Source organism: Hemitrygon akajei, chromosome 17 (assembly GCF_048418815.1).
Source record: "Hemitrygon akajei chromosome 17, sHemAka1.3, whole genome shotgun sequence".
NCBI classification, from domain to species: Eukaryota; Metazoa; Chordata; class Chondrichthyes; order Myliobatiformes; family Dasyatidae; genus Hemitrygon; species Hemitrygon akajei.
This window is the reverse complement of record NC_133140.1, coordinates 54,824,740-54,842,821: the sequence shown is the minus strand read 5'-3', so window position 1 is coordinate 54,842,821 and position 18,082 is coordinate 54,824,740. Positions and strand designations below refer to the sequence as shown.

The window sequence follows — 18,082 nt, the reverse complement described above, 5'->3', positions numbered from 1 at the left end:
AGGGATTGTTAGGAGACACCAGTTTTGTAGATGTAGGAAGATATTACCCAGAGAAGGATTATGTTCAGGAGCTATTATAAGAGGACAGTGAGGGAAGAAGTGAATGTAAAACAAAAACTTTTTTTATGTTGCAGTTTCTGTTGAATGAACACTTGGATAATGTGCTTCATGGCTGATGAATTAGTCTTCAATGTATGGGGCAACTTAGCAAAGGTTCCATAAATGTAACTTGTATGCAGATCTTATTTTTGGTTATGTCATTTTAAGGAAATTTTAGCCATTTTCCTAAATTCATGGTGAGTTTCTACAGGTATAACATTGCACACTGTAAGATTTGATTCTGGGAAAAATATTGTTTAAAGTTGCAATTGATAAATAGAACCCTCTAATGATCCCTCCCATCCATCCAACAATCTCTTCGACCGCCTGCCATTAGGTAGATACCGTAGCATTAGGACAAGAACTGTTAAGATGGGAAGCAGTTACTTCTTCCTGGCTGTAAGACTACTGAACCTGCCACTACCCGGGTCTCATCATACATGAAGTGCAAGTAGTGTTAAGCTGTTTACTTTTTAACTTGTGTTGTAAATGCATCTTACTATTTGTTATTTGCTCTTGGTAGTATTACTTTATGTGTTATGCGTGTGAGTTATATGTACTGTGTTGTGCACCTTGGTCTGGAAGAACATTGTTCTGTTTGATGGTATACATATGTACAGGTGAATGATAATGAATTGATCTTGAACAAATACTGCTGCAATGCCATAGATGTTACATCTGAGTATATTCAGACCTTTATGTAAGGTTGGAATTCTTAATTTTCAACTCGTAAGAGAGCTTGATATTTAGCAAAGTTGATGTATGCAAGATCATTAATTTGAAATTTAGAGGGCCAGGAGAAGAAGCTTTGGAACAGAATGGGTAGAAAAGAAGATGAGATTTTCTATATCATTTATTTCTCTGACACTGATCAGGAAAAGGGGTTCCCAAACTTTTTTTATGCCATGGACCAATACCATTAACTGAAGGGTCTGTAGACCCCAGGCTGGGCAGGTTTTAGAAAATATCTCTAGAACAGGGGTCCACAGACCCTTCAGTTAATGATAGGGGTCCATGGAATAAAAAAAGGTTAGGAACCCCTGCTAGAAGATTGTAGCCATGAGGGAACATTTGATAAGCTGGTTATTTTGGAACAGTGAAGGCAGAGAGAACTTAATTGTGACATGTAAAATAGTGAAGACAAATTAGGTCCTTCATATTTATTTTCTTGTTTTGTGATACAGCACAATAACAAACCCTTTTGGCCCAACTAGCCCAAATTGTCCAATTACACCCATCTGACCAATTAACCTACTAACCTGTGGACATGCTCGTCATGGGGAGAATGAACAAACTTCTTACAGATGGCGGCGGGGATTGAACCTGGGTCACAGGCACTATAGGTTCACTGAGTGAACTGGCACACTACCGTGCCGCCCCTAATGACTTTATTCTATGGCCTCTGTTCTTGACTTAGTCTCTGTTTAGTTTATGCTTGTTATATAATCCCTGTTACAGAGGCTAGTCATTAATGTGACCCGCATTTAACTTCGTGATTGGATTTTAGAAAAGGGTTAGTCATGGACATGGAAATATTGAAATCTGAGCTGATCACTATTTCAATACTTTTCTATGCTTATTGCACTAAGTTCTCATTTTTTAAAGAATTGACAGACACTTGGGCACTGATTCTCTGACCTATATAGCCTCTCTTTCAAGGATTCTTTACAACTCATGATCTTAGTATTATTTTATTTGCACAGTTTGTCTTTTGCACATTGTTAGTCAGTCTTTGATTATGTACAGCTTTTTAAATACATTTTTCTATAAATGCCTATAAGAAAATGAATCTCAAGGTACTAAATGGTACGTACTTCAATAATAAACTTACTTTGAACTTTCAAGCAGCTAACTGTGCTCATAGAAAGTCTTTGACATTCATTGAAGCCAACTGCTTGTCCTGCAAAGCTATCACTGACATTGAACATTTATGACTATCTTTGTATTCATAAACACTTGAAATTATTTCTGCCTCATCAAAACATAACATTTTATAAAAAGGTAAAAAATCCTTTCAAGTGAAGAAAAATAAACACAGGAGATTCTGCAGATGCTGGAAATCCAGAGTATCTTGCATAAAATGCTAGAGGAACACAGTAGGTCAGGCAGCATTTGTGAAAAGGAATAAAGAGTCAACATTTCAGGCTGAGATCCTTCATTAGGACGAATGAAAATATGCATGCATTGTAACTTTCAAGGAAGTGGAGGTCTTGAACTGTATGACCATTTTTGTCATAATTTCTCTTCAAGATGGCGGCGTTTTCAGTTGCATTGGCCACTGCATCTCCAACTAATGGTGTAATTGTATGCCCTTTCTCTTTCTTATGATTGCAAGACACTGTTGGTAAGAACACCAAGTCTACCTTATTAGTGAGTTGTCGGACTGCACATGAGCTCAGTCACATGGGATAATTGTGTACTGTGGGTGGCCTGCTACAGCTGTCCAGGGGAGATGCCCTTGGAAGTGGTGCACATGGAAACACAAACAAGGAAAGCGTGCTGGTATTTGTGGAAGACTAAAGGTGAAACCCTTCAGGCCAGCTCTCTTGTCAATTCTACTTTTGATTGTTCCAACACTAGAAAATAAATTAGACTACCTTCGCTTGATGCTGAATCGGCATGAGATACACACTCATTCTGACAGAAATGTGGCTCCAGGAAGCAGGCATCCAGCTGAGAGTTTCTTCTCTTATTGGGCTGACAGAATTTTTTGCATGGGAGGGGCTTGGGAGTTAAGAGTTTGATGTTTTAGCTGCTGTGCCCAGATAGATTATCTATTAGTTTTTGTGTGAGGGAGGGTTTGGGGTATTTGGGGGTTTGCGAGTTTTTTCTTTTTCATGTGGGAAAGGGGAATCAATATCTTTTCTTTCAACAACTTTCGTGGTTTTTCTGTATTTCATGGCTATCTGGAGAAGACAGATCTCAGAGTTGTATTCTGTGTACATTCTTCAATAATAAAATGAATCTTTGAACCTTTGCCAAGGGAGTTCATTGCTATATACATCCCCTCCCCCACACTGCCAATGCTGGGAAAGTGCTACGAGAGCTCTGCAGTGCCATCAGTAACTTGCAAACCTCACACCCCAATGGTTTTGTTGTTGTTGTTGGTTACTTCAACCACGCTAACTTAGAAACAGTCCTGCCTATATTTTGTCAGTATATTGACTTTCCTACCAGAGCTGAGAATACATTCGACCTGGTGCCTGGTTTATATCAACATCCCTCGTGCGTACAAAGCTGCATACCGACAACTGTTTAAATGTGCCAATCCAGTTCAAAGGGAGATAAGGTCCTGATCAGAAGGAACAATCTCAGCTTTGTGGGACTGTTTTGAAAACACAGACTGAAGGATGTTCAGGGAGGCTGCTACCTCTGACCATCACATTAACATTGATGAACATGTGAGATCTGTGGCAGGCTACATAGATGTGCATTGAGGACATCACTGTATTAAGCACATCTATGTGAGGGCAAATCAGAAGCCATGGATGACAGCAGAGGTCTGGGCATGGTTGAGAGATTGGGATGCTGCCATCAAATTGGGAGATAAGACTGCACTTGGGTCAGCAAGAGCTCCAACAGGAAGGCAAAATGGTATTACTCACAGAGAATATGCCTCCATTTCTGTGAGACCAGAGACGTGAGGTGCTTGTGGCAGAGCATTGAGAGCATTATGGACTACAGGTCCACCCTGTATGTCAACAACAGTGACACTGTGGAAATATATTTATGAATGAAAATACAAAAACGGCAGCACAGGAAAAAGTAAAAGAAAAACATGTACAGCGAAGCCAACAACTGAAATTATGGAAACAAAGTTGAAATCTGTGTCACAGACAAACATACAAAGTATACCACAAATGCAAGCTTGATACTGTAACCAGAAAAGGTGTTTCTGGATGGAGAACGATGGGAGGTTATGCAGTGATGAAGTGTGGAGAAACAGCACTAGTCATAGACTAGTAGCTCCAATTGCATTGCTTCCTTATCTGGCCTGCAGATACATTCCCTAGGACCCATTGGACTGCAAGAGATGATCAACATAATGGTGGTGGAATCCAAAGGACAGGACACATGCTCGACAAATGTTTGAAAGATACATGACATGCCCGGAAATGAATCCTAAAGCAATGGAAAAGCTCCTGCCCCACCTAGTCCATTTTTACTTTTACAAATAGATGACATTTCTTTACCAAAGTGTCAAGGACACTCAGATGTACTGGTAATAGAGGAAAAGTTTTCAGGGTGGGTGGAAGGTATTCCAGCAAAAAAGCTACTGTCACACACGCAGCAAAAACTCTGATCAAAGACTACATTCCTAGGTGGTTTCGCCATGTCTCCTCGACTCTGACCAAGGAACATATTTCACTGGGAGTGTTTGTCAGGAATGATGTCGATTGATGGATTTTGAATGGTCTTTTCACTGGCCATGTCACTCCAAGTTATCAGGGCAGATGAATTAAAGAATGGAACCGTCAAACAATGACTAGGTATTATGAAGAAGGTGTACCATGGTGTATAGTTCTTCCTGTGATCTTGTGTAGCATCAGAGCCACCCCAAACAAGAAAACTAAATAATTCTGTTTGAGCTCGTAACAAAACATCCTGTGTCTTTGCTGGGAGCCCTCAATCTCAGGCAGGCTGATATACACATTATGCCAGACAGTTTAGTTAACTATTTTTTGAAATTTACTCAGGTTGTACAGTCTGCTTCTTAACAAGTGTCTGCCATTTGTAGTTATTCAATAGAAGAAGCATACACCCTGATTCCTGATGAGTTGGTCCTGGTTAAGAAACTGCATAAGGATCCACTGGGATCAGGGTGGGAAAGTCCTTATTAAGTATTTTTAGCACTGTTGGTTGCTTTTATGAACATTTTCAAAACTCCATCGTCTTATACAAGCAACAAGTTTTGCTCTGTAATTCTTTCATTTCATTTGCTTCCAGAACATTCACCAGTTCATGCACCTAGGATAAAAAAAAGGACAAAGGAAGAAGAACATTGTTCATATGCATTTTCTGAGAAGGAAGCATTGGTAAGGAAGCAATAAAATCTCTCAATTTTGAATGGCCATTTAAGTTGATTCAATTACTGTTAGTTTTATTATTTCAAAACTGGTATTTTAATTGTAAACAAATTTGATATGGAAGATTTAAGCATTCACACGGTCATGCTGTTATAGAGTGTTTGAAACATACTTTCCTCAGGAAAATCCCAAAGTGCAAGAATTGTACTTTAGGTTCAGAATTATCATAGAATACTACAGTACAGAAGGCAGGCTCTTCGGCCCATCTAATCCATGCTGACTTGATCTTCTGCCTAGTTCCTTCTACCTGCACCTGACCATATCCCACCAAACTTGTCCCACACATGTATCTATCCAAAATTTCCTTAGATGTTATAATTGAACCAGCATCTATCACTTCCACTGATAGCTTGTTCCACAGTTGCATCACATTCTGGAGAAATTTCCCTTCGGGTTTCCCTTAAATACTTTACCTTTCACCATAAACCAATGACCTTTAGTTCTAGTCTCCCACATCCTGAGGGGAAAAGCTTGCACGCATTCACCCAATCTATATGTCTCATGATTTTATATTCCTCTGTAAGATCTCCCTCATTCTCCTGCATCCCAGGAAATTTATTCCTCTCCATTGGTGCTGCTTGATTTGCTGAGTTCATCCAGTATTTTGCACCTGTTGTTAAGTCTTTTGTTGTTGTTAATCTATTCAACCTTTCCCTATAACTCGGGTCCTCAATTCCTGATACCATCCTTGTAAATTTCCTCTGCAGTTTATAAGCTTTTTGATATCTTTTCTGTAGGGAGGTGACCAGAACTGAACACATTAATCCAGATCCAGCCTCAACAATGTCATTACATCCCAACTCTTCTACTCGCTATCTTGATTTATGAAGGTCAATGTGCCAAAAACATTCTTATGACTCCTATCTGTAATGCTACTTTCAAGGAATTATAGATCTGATGTCCCAGGTCCCTTGGTTCTACTGCACACCTCATAACCCTATCATTCACTATGGAATTCTTTCCCTGGTGTTTCCTTTCAAAGCAACACCTCACACGTGACTACATTAAATTCTATCTGCCATTTTTCAGGCAATCTTTCCCCGTCCCCCAGCTGGTCTAGATCACTCTGCAAGCTATAATCACCTACTACACCCAATCTTGGTGCTATCTTCAAATTTAGTTATCCAGTTTATCATATTATCATCTAAATCATTAACATAAATTGGAAAAGAACAATGACTATGCACAGATCCCTGCTGCACACCACTAGTCGCAGGGCTTCAGTCAGAGAAATAACCATCTACTACAACTCTCTGCCTTCTGCCGCTAAACCAGTGTTGTATCTAATTGACTTAGTAGGGGAAGTAACCTGAATGCCAAGTGACTTATCCTACTCAATCTGCCTCCCATGTCTGACTTTGTCACAGGCCTTGCTAAAGTCTATGTAGACACCTTCCACCACCTTTCCTTCATAAGTCTTCTTAGCAACCTCCTCAAAAAACTCCTTAAGATAGGTTAGTCATGATGTGCCATGCTTAACTATGTTGACTAGTCCTAATGAGGCACTATAAGATATACTTATATAACCTGTCCCTTAATTTACTGTTATATTACCCTGTGAGATGTATTGCAGAAGGAAACAAGCAAAAAAAAAACTCGTAGTGATAAAAATGTACAGAAGCTAGTTTATGAAAAGTTTTAAAGGTAATATTAATTTATTTCCAGGAGCAGCAACAACAAACTGAAAAGCAACATGTGGTTCCAGAGTTCAGCCTAGTTACGGGTAATCTTACATCTTGATTGTACAGATTTCTTTGGAATCAAATTATTTTGTGTATTGAACAAATATAAATTGCTATAAAGTTTGAGATACCAGTTGATATTTTATATTACGAGGACAAGTGCTGGTTATGTTGTATACACCTCAAAGGAAAGAAGGCGATTACAAATAAGGCTCTTGATTAACATGCGATAGGTCTCAAAAAAGCTGAATTTGATTGATAAAATTTCAGGCTCTAAACACTCAAGATGAGCTGACTGAAATTTCTGAAGGGAGTAAGATAAATACAAACCCCATTTCCAGAAAAGTTGGGATATTTTCCAAAATGCAATAAAAACAAAAATCTGTGATATGTTAATTCACGTGAACCTTTATTTAACTGACAAAAGTACATAAGAAGATTTTCAATAGTTTTACTGACCAACTTAATTGTATTTTGTAAATATACACAAATTTAGAATTTGATGGCTGCAACACACTCAACAAAGGTTGGGACAGAGGCATGTTTACCATTGTGTTACATCACCTTTCCTTTTAATAATACTTTTTAATCGTTTTGGAACTGAGGATACTAATTGTAGTAGATTTGCAGTTGGAAATTTTGTCCATTCTTTCTTCATATAAGACTTCAGCTGCTCAACAGTCCGTGGTCTCCGTTGTCTGATTCTCCTCTTCATGCTGCGCCATACATTTTCAATAGGAGATAGATCTGGACTGGCCCCAGGCCAGTCAAGCATACGCACTCTGTGTCTACAAAGTCACGCTGTTGTAGCCCGTGCAGATTGTGGTCTGGCATTGTCCTGCTGAAATAAGCATGGATGTCCCAGGAAGAGACGTCGCCTTGATGGCAACATATGTCTCTCTAAAATCCTAATATACGCCTCAGAGTCAATGGTACCTTCACATACATGCAACTCACCCATGCCGTGGGCACTGATGCACCCCCATACCATCACAGATGCTGGCTTTTGCACCTTTCACTGATAACAATCAGGATGGTCATTTTCATCTGTGGCACGGAGAACTTGACACCCGTTTTTTCCGAAAACTAGCTGAAATGTGGACTCATCTGACCACAGCACACGGTTCCACAGTCTTTTGGTCCATCTGAGATGAGCTTGGGCCCAGAGAACTCGCTGGTGTTTCTGCATAGAGTTGACGTATGGCTTCCTCCTTGCGTAATACAGTTTCAAGTTGCATTTCTGGATGCAGCGACGGACTGTGTTAAGTGACAATGGTTTTCCGAAGTACTCCCGAGCCCAGGTGGCTATAATTGTCACAGTAGCATGATGGTTTCTTAGGCCAGGCATGGGCAAACTACGGCCTGGGGGCCATATGCGGCCCGTTAAGCTTTTTAATCCGGCCCACAGAACTTGATGAAATTATATTAATAAACCTTGTTAACGTTTTTTCCCCGCAATTCTGGCGTTTTCCCAATAGATGACGCACTCTATATACATTGACCTTTGTTGAGGTGCAGCGTATTATTCCACATTTGCGCTTTACTCTTTGACCTGTCACCCCTTCTGTAAAGATGAGTGGAGCTAAGAAAAGAAAAGTGGATAGAGAATGTCGGGTGTTTAATAAGGAGTGGACAACTAAATATCTTTTTACCGAACACCGATCAACTGCTGTATGCCTGATATGCCAAGAGACTGTGGCGGTTTTTAAAGAATATAATATCAGCTGTCACTTTGCCACAAAACATGCCAACTATGCTAGCAACCAGTCAACGAAAGAACGGGAAGCTAATGCTCAGAGGTTGGCAGCTAATTTACAGGCTCAACAAAATTTTTTTCACCGTCAAACTGCCATTCATGAGTCAAGTACCAAGGCGAGTTTTATGCTGTCATTCAAATTAGCAAAGGCCAGCAAGCCTCTGTCTGAAGGCGAGTTTTTAAAAGAATGTATGGTGGAGACAGCAGGTGTATTGTGTCCGGACAGCAAAGACAAATTTGAAAAAATCAGTTTATCACGCAGGACAGTGACTCGCCGTGTGGAACTGATAGATGAAGATATAACCAGCGACTTAAATAAAAAGGCAGAGTCGTTCACGTTATATTCATTTGCACTGGATGAAAGCAACGATGTAAAAGACACTGCTCAGCTCCTCATTTTTATCCGAGGAATTAACAATACTTTTGAAATAACGGAGGAGTTTTTGACAATGGAGTCTCTGAAAGGAAAAACACGGGGAGGACTTGTATGACCGGGTGTCTGCTGTCATCGAAAATATGAAGCTCCCTTGGAGTAAACTTATCAACGTCACCACAGATGGATCTCCTAATTTGACAGGGAAAAATGTCGGCCTGCTGAGGAGAATACAGAATAAAGTGAAAGATGAAAATCCTGACCAGGATGTTATTTTCCTTCACTGCATCATCCACCAGGAATCTCTATGTAAATCGGTATTACAGCTGAATCATGTTGTGAATCCTGTCGTAAAACTTGTCAACTTTATACGTGCAAGGGGACTTCAGCACTGTCAGTTCATCACGTTCCTGGAGGAAACTGATGCGGATCACCAGGACCTACTTTATCACTCCCGTGTCCGCTGGTTAAGTTTGGGCAAAGTGTTTCAACGAGTATGGGAGCTCAAAGAGGAGATTGGTGCATTTTTGGAGTTACTGAGGAAGGCCGGCGAATTTCCTGAGCTGAGCAACAAGAGCTGGCTTTGTGACTTTGCGTTTGCTGTGGATATATTTTCACACATGAATGAACTGAACGTGAAGCTACAGGGGAAGGATCAGTTTGTGCATGACATGTACACAAACGTGAAAGCCTTTAAATCCAAGGTGGCTTTTTTCTCCAGGCAAATTTTGAATAAGTTATTCACTCATTTTCCCACACTAGCCACGCTGGAAGAGGCCGGCGCAAATGTGAAAAAATACAGCGAGTCACTGGATGCGCTGCACAGAGAATTCTGCCATCGCTTTTCTGATTTTGAAAAAATTGACAAGTCACTTCAGTTGGTGGCCTGTCCCCTGTCACAAGATCCTGAAGCAGCACCAGAGGAGCTACAGCTGGAACTGATCGACCTTCAGTCTGACCCCGTCTTAAAAGAGAAGTTCAACTCTCTTAAACTGAATGACTTTTATGCTTCACTTGGTAAAGAGGTGTTTCCAAACCTCCGGAGGACGGCACAGAAGATGCTGCCGTTGCTCGGCTCGACCTATTTGTGTGAACAGGCGTTCAGCGTCATGAACATCAACAAAGCCAGCCACAGATCCAAGTTAACTGACCAACACCTCAGATCCATCCTGAGAATCGCCACAACAAAACTAAATCCAGACTTTGATGCGCTGGCTAAAAAGGGAGACCAACAACACTGTTCCCACTGAAATTAAAAATAAGTTTCTTCGTTGTGTTATGTAAAAAATGCATTTGAAAATATTTTTTTCAATAAGCCTTACATGTTGCATGTCATTTCTGTTAAGTGATGGACATGAGTAGTGCGCAGGTGCACATACGTTCTCAAAATAAAAAATGCGCTCCAGATCAAATAACGCACTCCGCATACTGGCGCGCTGTCACTGTTCTGTCCTTGTGCTGGTCGTTGTTGAGTTTTGGCACAGGGGACAAGTGAATAAGAAGGAGCAGGACAAGTAGACCTGCATCTCCTACCGTTTTTGAAATAAAGACAGTCAGGAGGAGAGTGATGATGATAATATCTTGAAGGATAACAGAATTTTCAGTGCTTTAAAATAATAACTGTTACTATTAAAAAAAGCTGTATTTTATTCATTTAATTTTCAGTGTTTTAAAAGTCATTTCAATAAATAGCTAAATACCATGGGACTTCAAAGACAGATATTTTGTTGTAATGCATTTGTTCATTTTCAATTGAAATTAAAGCACATGTTTTCTACATATCCCATGATATTTTATTTTCTCTTATGAGGTGTATTACCAAAACACTCCATCCATCTGCTCCTGGTCCGGCCCCCCTGTCAAATTTTAGAACCCTTTGTGGCCCACAAGTCAAAAAGTTTGCCCACCCCTGTCTTAGGCAGTGCCGCCTGAGGGCTCGAAGATCACGTGCATTCATCAGTGGTTTCCGACCTTGCCCTTTACGCACTGAGATGTCTCTGAATTCTCTGAATCTTTTCACAATCAGTTGACGTATATAGATGTTGAAAGACCTAAATTCTCTGCAATCTTGCGTTGGGAAATATTCCTTTTGAACTGACTAACAATTCTCTCACGAATTTTGGCACAAAGGGGTGAGCCACGACCCATCCTTGCTTGCAAAGACTGAGCTTTTGATGGACGCTACTTTTATACCCAGTCATGATACCTCACCTGCTACCAATTAGCCTGCTGAATGTGGAATCTTCCAAACCAGTGTTACTCGAATATTCTGTGCACTTTTCAATCTTATTTTAACTCTGTCCCAACTTTTGTTGAGTGTGTTGCAGCCATCAAATTCTAAATTTGTGTATATTTACAAAATACAATTAAGTTGGTAAGTAAAACTACTGAAAATCTTTTCTTTGTACTTTTGTCAGTTAAATAAGGGTTCACGTGAATTAACATATCACAGAGTTTTGTTTTTATTGCATTTTGGAAAATATCCCAACTTTTCTGGAAATGGGGTTTGTATTTGAAAAAAAGAATAGAAATGAGTTGGAAGAGAGACAGGGAGAGGGAGGCAGGGAAGGGAGAGAGAGAGAGAGAGAAAGATGATGCAGAAGAAATCAAAATAAAATTTAATTATAATAAAAGAGGGAAGAGAATTTTGATAGAAAATAGAAGTTATTTGGAGAAGCTGTTGAAAGAGGCTTAAGATGTGAGTGAATGATTGGAGATGAAGATGCCGGTGTACAAGTTTGTATCACTGTAAAAAGTCCAGTACTGCAGGAAAAAACAATAATGAAATTGCTGTGCCGCATCATCACCCAGTGATGCAATGGCAATTGAGGCTCAAAGAAGGACTGGTTTAATTATTCAGAAGGTTGAAACAGCTCATGCTGAAAGCTAACATATTTGTTCTTGCCCCTCCCTGATTGTGTTCTTGTCATTCATCTTAGATGTCACAGTTTTAGCAGAACTCTTAGAAGCTCATGGGTTAGCTGCTTGCTGTGGTCATAAATTGTTTTTGTTCCAAGCAAAGTTATTATGTTAAAAGTAGTATTGTGAGTATGAATTTCAGAGATACTGCAATTGTATTTATTATTTTACTCTATTCTTAAGGTTCAAAAAGCAGCATCAGTGTTGAAAATCCCAGAACACCATCTCAAAATAAGAAAAAAGCAAAGATAAAGAAAGTTTCAGATGTCACCAAATCAGGTGGGACAATAATTGACATAATAAAACATGAATTGTTAGATCAATACACATAAAATGCCGGAGGAACTCAGTCGGTCAGGCAGCATCTATGGAAAAAAGTACAGTCGACATTTTGGGTCGAAAGCCTTTGGCAGAACTGGAGAAAGGAAGCTGAGGAGTAGATTTAATAGGTGGGGTGGGAGGGGAGAGAGAACCAACAGGTAATAGGTGAAACCTGGAGGGGGAAGGATGAAATAAAGAGCTGGGAAGTTGATTGGTGAGATGAAGTGAGAAAGGGAAAGGGGGATGGGAAATGGAGGTGGAGGGGTGTTGGGGGGGCATTGCCAGAAGTTTGAGAAATCGATGTTCATACCGTTAGGTTGGAGGCTACCCAAACAGAATATAAGGTGTTGTTCCTCTAACCTAAGTGTGGCCTCTTCACGACAGTGGAGGAGGCCATGGATGGACATATCGGAATGGGAATTGGAAGTGGAATTAAAATGGGTGGCCACTGGGAGGTCTTGCTTGTTCTGGCAGATGGAGCGTAGATGCTCAGTGAAATGGTCTCCCAATCTACATTAGGTCTCATTATGTACAGGAGGCCACACCGGGAGCACAGAACACAGTAAATGACCCGAACAGACTCACAGGTGAGGTGTAGCCTTACCTGGAATAACTGTTCAGGGCCCTGGATTGTATTGAGGGAGGGGTGTAGTGACAGGTGTAGCACTTGTTCCACTTGCAAGGATGAGAGCCAGGAGGGAGGTTAGTTGGGAGAGATGAATGGACAAGGGAGTCGCCTAGGGAGCGATCCTTGTGGAAAGCAGAAAGTGGAAGGGAAGGAAAAATGTGCCTGGTGGTGAGATCCCATTGGAGGTGGCGTAAGTTTTGGAGAATTCTGCTCTCAGGATGAGGCTTTTCATTCTAGAACGAAGGAGATGTCCTCCTTTTTCAAAGTAAGGGGCTTCCCTTCTTCTACTATCAACGCTGACCTCAACCACATCTCTTCCATTTCATGCATGTCTGCTCTTGCCCCATCCTCCCGTCACCCTACCAGAGGATAGGGTTCCTCTTGTCCTCACCCACTATCCCACCATCCTCTGTGTCCAGCACATAATTCTCCCACACTGATATTGGTAACTGTTGACCTCTTGAATTAATTGATTTTACAATTGAATTGGAATTGGTTTATTGTCACATGTACTAAGGCACAGTGCAAAGTTCATACTTATCAATTCATTACACAGTGCATCAAGATACTATAAGGTAAAACAACAGTCAAACACAGAATGAAGTGTGACAATTACATAGTGCAGTTTCAGTAGACAATATAATGCAAGATCATAGTGAGGTAGAGACTGTGAAGTCTTATCATACAAGAGAACCATTGAATAGCCTTATAAGGAGGAGAGTAGAATCTGTTCTTGAACCTGATGGCTTGTGCTTTCGGGCTTTTGTATCTTGTGCTGACTGGAGAGGAGAAAAAGAATGTCCTGAGTGGGTGGGGTCTTTGATTATGCTGGCTACTTGACTGAGGCAGTGAGAGGTATAGACTGAAACAACAACACACACAAAATGCTGGTGGAACACAGCAGGCCAGGCAGCATCTATAGGTGGAAGCGCTGTCGACGTTTTGGGCCGAGACCCTTCGTCAGGATTAACCGAAAGGAAAGATAGTAAGAGGTATAGACTGAGTCCCTGGAGCGGAGGCTGGTTTCTGTGATGTTTTGAACTGCATGCACAACTCTGTAGTTTCTTGTGGTCAAAGGCAGAGCAATTGCCATACCAAGTCATGATGCATCCAGATAAGGTGTGTTGATAAAAGTTGGTAAAGGTCAACAGGGCATGCCATTTTTTTAGCCTTATTAGGAAGCAGAGGTATCAGTCAGCTTTCTTGACCATTGTGTCTTATTAGTTAGACCAGTACAGGCTATTGGTGATGCTCACTCCTGGGAAATAGAATATCTCAATGTTCTCAACCTCCGCACTATTAGTTAAGGTAGGAGCTTATGCACTTTCCCTCTTCCTGTAGTCAATGACCCACTGTATTGCTTTGCTTACATTGAGGGAAAGGTGTGATAGTAAGAGATTATTAGCTACTAATCTGGATCCATAATTCATTGAGCAAACACGAGGAAATCTGCAGACGCTGGAAATTCAAGCAACACACACAAAATGCTGGTGGAACACAGCAGGCTAGGCAGCATCTATGGGAGAAGCACTGTTGACGTTTTAGGCTGAGACCCTTCGTCAGGACTGACAAAGTCCTGACCCTTCAGTCCTGACGAAGGGTCTCGGCCTGAAATGTCGACAGTGCTTCTCCTATAGATGCTGCCTGACCTGCTGTGTTCCACCAGCATTTTTGTGTGTGTTCCATAATTCATTGTAATGTTTTTCAAATACAAAATGCTTTGGTGCTTTTCATTAGCTATTTTTTTTAAAAGCCCATGAAAAATTGGGTTCTTACACCCTCTTCCCAGTGGTTCTTTAACTTTCTATAATATGGTGACCAGGTTATACAAAAGGATCTGAACAGTTCAATCTTCGATTGGTTCAGGTTTAAAAGAATTTCTCTTCAGTTTTATCCTTTTAGAAGTAAATTATTTAGCTTGGCTTGCTTATGTTATGATCTTATGACTTGCATAGTATTTTAAGGTCCATTTGTTCCTCTGGCCTCATTGAATTTATTTCATTGTTCATTTATGGAATATCAGAGATACACTGGCAAGGTTAGTATTTATTGTCTCTTTCTAATTGCCATTAAATAGGAGATGGTGATATGCATTATATAAATATTACAGCCCTTCTCATGTAGGTACTCTCCAACTTCCTGTTGGATAGGAGGTTTTGTAAGATTTGGGGTCAATAGTGATTAAGGAAGTGAGGTATATTTCTATGTCAGGATAATGGCTGGCTTGGAGGAGAAGCTAGAAGTGGTGGCTTTCTTGCCACCTCTCATTTGGAAAGTGTTGGTGGAGTAGCATTGGCAAGTAAGCTATTCAATTGAATCAAGTTCTTTATGTTGAAGTAGTAATTTTAAAATAATATATGACCTTTTTATTTGAATGATCAAAGTGCAATAACTCGAGTTAAAGCATCAATAAATTCATTTATTATGTTTTCCCCTTCTGCACATTAATAAGTACATGACCTGAAAAACTAATGAATTTCCTAATAAGACTTAATGGAAAATAAACTTGAAGTATAATTTTAGTAGTACTTTTTTCTGCTAAAGCAAATTGACATTAACTTACTTTAGTAAGACAGTCATTTCAGTTCTCTGAAAGTGACATTTACATTATAGGAAATTATTTAGAAATCGAAGATCTTTGTTAAGAATACGAATTAAAGCACATCTCTTTACAAAATGAGCACAGATGTTTTGGTGTATTTTACCAAGAGGCCACAAATTTACAGTAAAACCATAATAAGTTAAAAACTGAAATAATTCAGTTTTACTCCAGATTTAATTGAATTATTCTATGACTTTGTTTAATTATTAGATTATAATGTGATTGTTTTGTTCTGTTGTGAAATGCTGTGTTATATGCTGCACTGTAGATGTAACAGCTGAGACTAGTGGAGGCCTTATGGATGTCCAAAAGAAGCCATTTGAATAGCTGAAAGAAAGAAACCAGGTATTGGTTTCTGAAAATGAGGTTATTGCCCAACAGGCTCATAACCTGATGCAACAGCTGCGGATGGTGCAGCTTAAAGTGGAGCATATGGAAAAAAGAAATCAAAAGCAATGGGAAACTAAGAATAGCCAACCAAGTGAAGGTTGTAAATCTCAATCCTTCTATGGTATAATATCTGCTAATTGATGTTAAATTTAACTTCAGGAGTGAAATATTTATTGATAAGCGTGTACAGTCGGTCCTCCTTATCTGCGGGGGATTGGTTCCGGGACCCCTCGCAGATATCAAAATTCGTGGATGCTCAAGTCCCTTATTCAACCTGTCTCAATGCGGTGGGACTTAGGACTCAGCGGAACCCCAGACCTTATTTAACCTGTCTCAGTGTAGTGGACATTAGGACCGGGCGGCAGAGATCTGAATCCGCAGTGTTCCTGTTCATGAAAATAATCACGATAACGATTGAAAATAAAGTGGAAATAATAAAGCGATCGGAAAGAGGTGAAACGCCATCGGTTATTGAAAAAGCATTAGGCTACGTCGGTCAACGATTGGAACAATTTTAAAGGATAAAGTGAGAAAGGCTCTGCCCCGATGAAAGCTACAATTATTACTAAGCAACACAGTGGTTTAATTATTGGGTTTTGGGGTTTTGGGTTTTTGATCCTCCACATGAACCTGACACGGTGGAGTGCGCACTCAGGAGCAGTCTGTCCCAAGTCCCGAGAACTTCCGTTCCCCAGCCTGGCGCTGAAACATACGTTCTTAAGTGTTTTATATGCATATAAAGGTAAAATATATACTATATACTACAAATGTTTAACTAACTGACGCTAAATAATACCGGATGTACCTGTTCTGACTTACTTAGCAAGAGACCTTCTGATTTTTTTCGATCCCAGTGCATGATAAATCACGCACATCCTCCCGTGTACGTTAAATCATCTCTAGATTACTTATAATACCTAATACAATGTAAATGCTATGTAAAATGGTTGTTATACAGCATTGTTTAGGGAATAATGACAAGAAAAAAAAGTCTGTACATGCTTGAACAACAAGTGCTGGAAGAGCACTTCCGGGTTTTCGCGATTCGCAGTTGGTTGAATTCGTGCATGCGGAATCCACGGATAAGGAGGGCCGCCTGTAATTTTGAAATATTACACCATATTTCATTCACCATATGCTGATTAGTACCTTAAATATAATAGAAACCAATTTTCATTATTGGGAAAGATTTTTCAATGGTTTGTGGGATTTGAACAAGATTTAATGAATTTTATCTTGAAATATCTTTTTGCAGATAAAAACCAAGAACTGGTTTCACTCAGGCAACAAGCTCAGGAATTGGTGGATGAAAATGATGCTTTGAAAATGACAATACATCGTTTAAGTGTAGAGCTAAGCCATTATCAAAGCAAATACAGATCTGTGGATAAAGAGGTAAAACAAAACTTGAAATTTATTCTTTCTTTTCATTTATATGTCATTGAAGTTCAACACTCAAGTAAAATTTGCTTATCAAATAAACTTCTGTTAGTATTCAGTTTCTCCAAAAATTATGATGTTGGTGCAGTTAATTGCAGAATACTAGATTTAATACCTTGCCGTAAACAGAGTAATATTTGGTACCTTAGTGGTCAAGTACCATTGTTTGTTTATCTTCTCATAACAGAAGCAAGTAACAATATTATTTTGAATATACTTCTACTTTTTTGATTTGCATTGACATTCTTAAGAAGTTAATGGTAACCTGACAAATTGACTCTCCCACAGTACTTTTTGGTCCAGGACTTAGACTTGGTAATAGTGAAGGAATGGCATTACTAAGTAGCAATATTTTTCAAAATCAACATAGCTTAGTGTTTAGACCCTGGCCTTATCAATTAATCGATAGAAACTAATTGTTAGAAAACATGAAATACACAGCACGGACTTAACAATGGGGAGCTGCCAAACTTTGTCAGATAGGTGATGAAAGATGTTACTTTACCTTTTTCAACCCCTTTCTGTTGATTTTTATGTTTGATTTCTTGTCATCATTGAGCTTGCCAAAATGGTGGGCTGCAGTTAACATATATCTGGACTTGGAAAAACTCTTCATGTTTGTGCAGACTGAAGCAAGTCATGTGCTGTTTGGGCAGGAGTAGAATGATTGTACAGACTAATGAGTGGCTGAGGAAGTGTTGCAGGGGCAGGGTTTCAGATTCTTGGATCATTGGATTCTTTTCTGGGGAAGGTATGACCTGCACAAAAAGGACAGGTTACACCTG

General features: G+C 39.8%; 1 protein-coding gene across 3 annotated transcripts in view; it reads left to right on the top strand.

The window, feature by feature from the left end:
• cep89 (centrosomal protein 89) overlaps positions 1-18,082 on the top strand; it is a 119,609-nt gene that overhangs the window by 27,208 nt on the left and 74,319 nt on the right. For all 3 annotated transcript variants that reach the window (XM_073070149.1, XM_073070148.1, XM_073070146.1), the window contains 4 exons: positions 5,047-5,135; positions 6,852-6,909; positions 12,100-12,195; positions 17,113-17,252. In XM_073070149.1, coding sequence (XP_072926250.1) covers positions 5,047-5,135; positions 6,852-6,909; positions 12,100-12,195; positions 17,113-17,252 — 383 coding nt within the window. The remainder of the gene's footprint in view (positions 1-5,046; positions 5,136-6,851; positions 6,910-12,099; positions 12,196-17,112; positions 17,253-18,082) is intronic.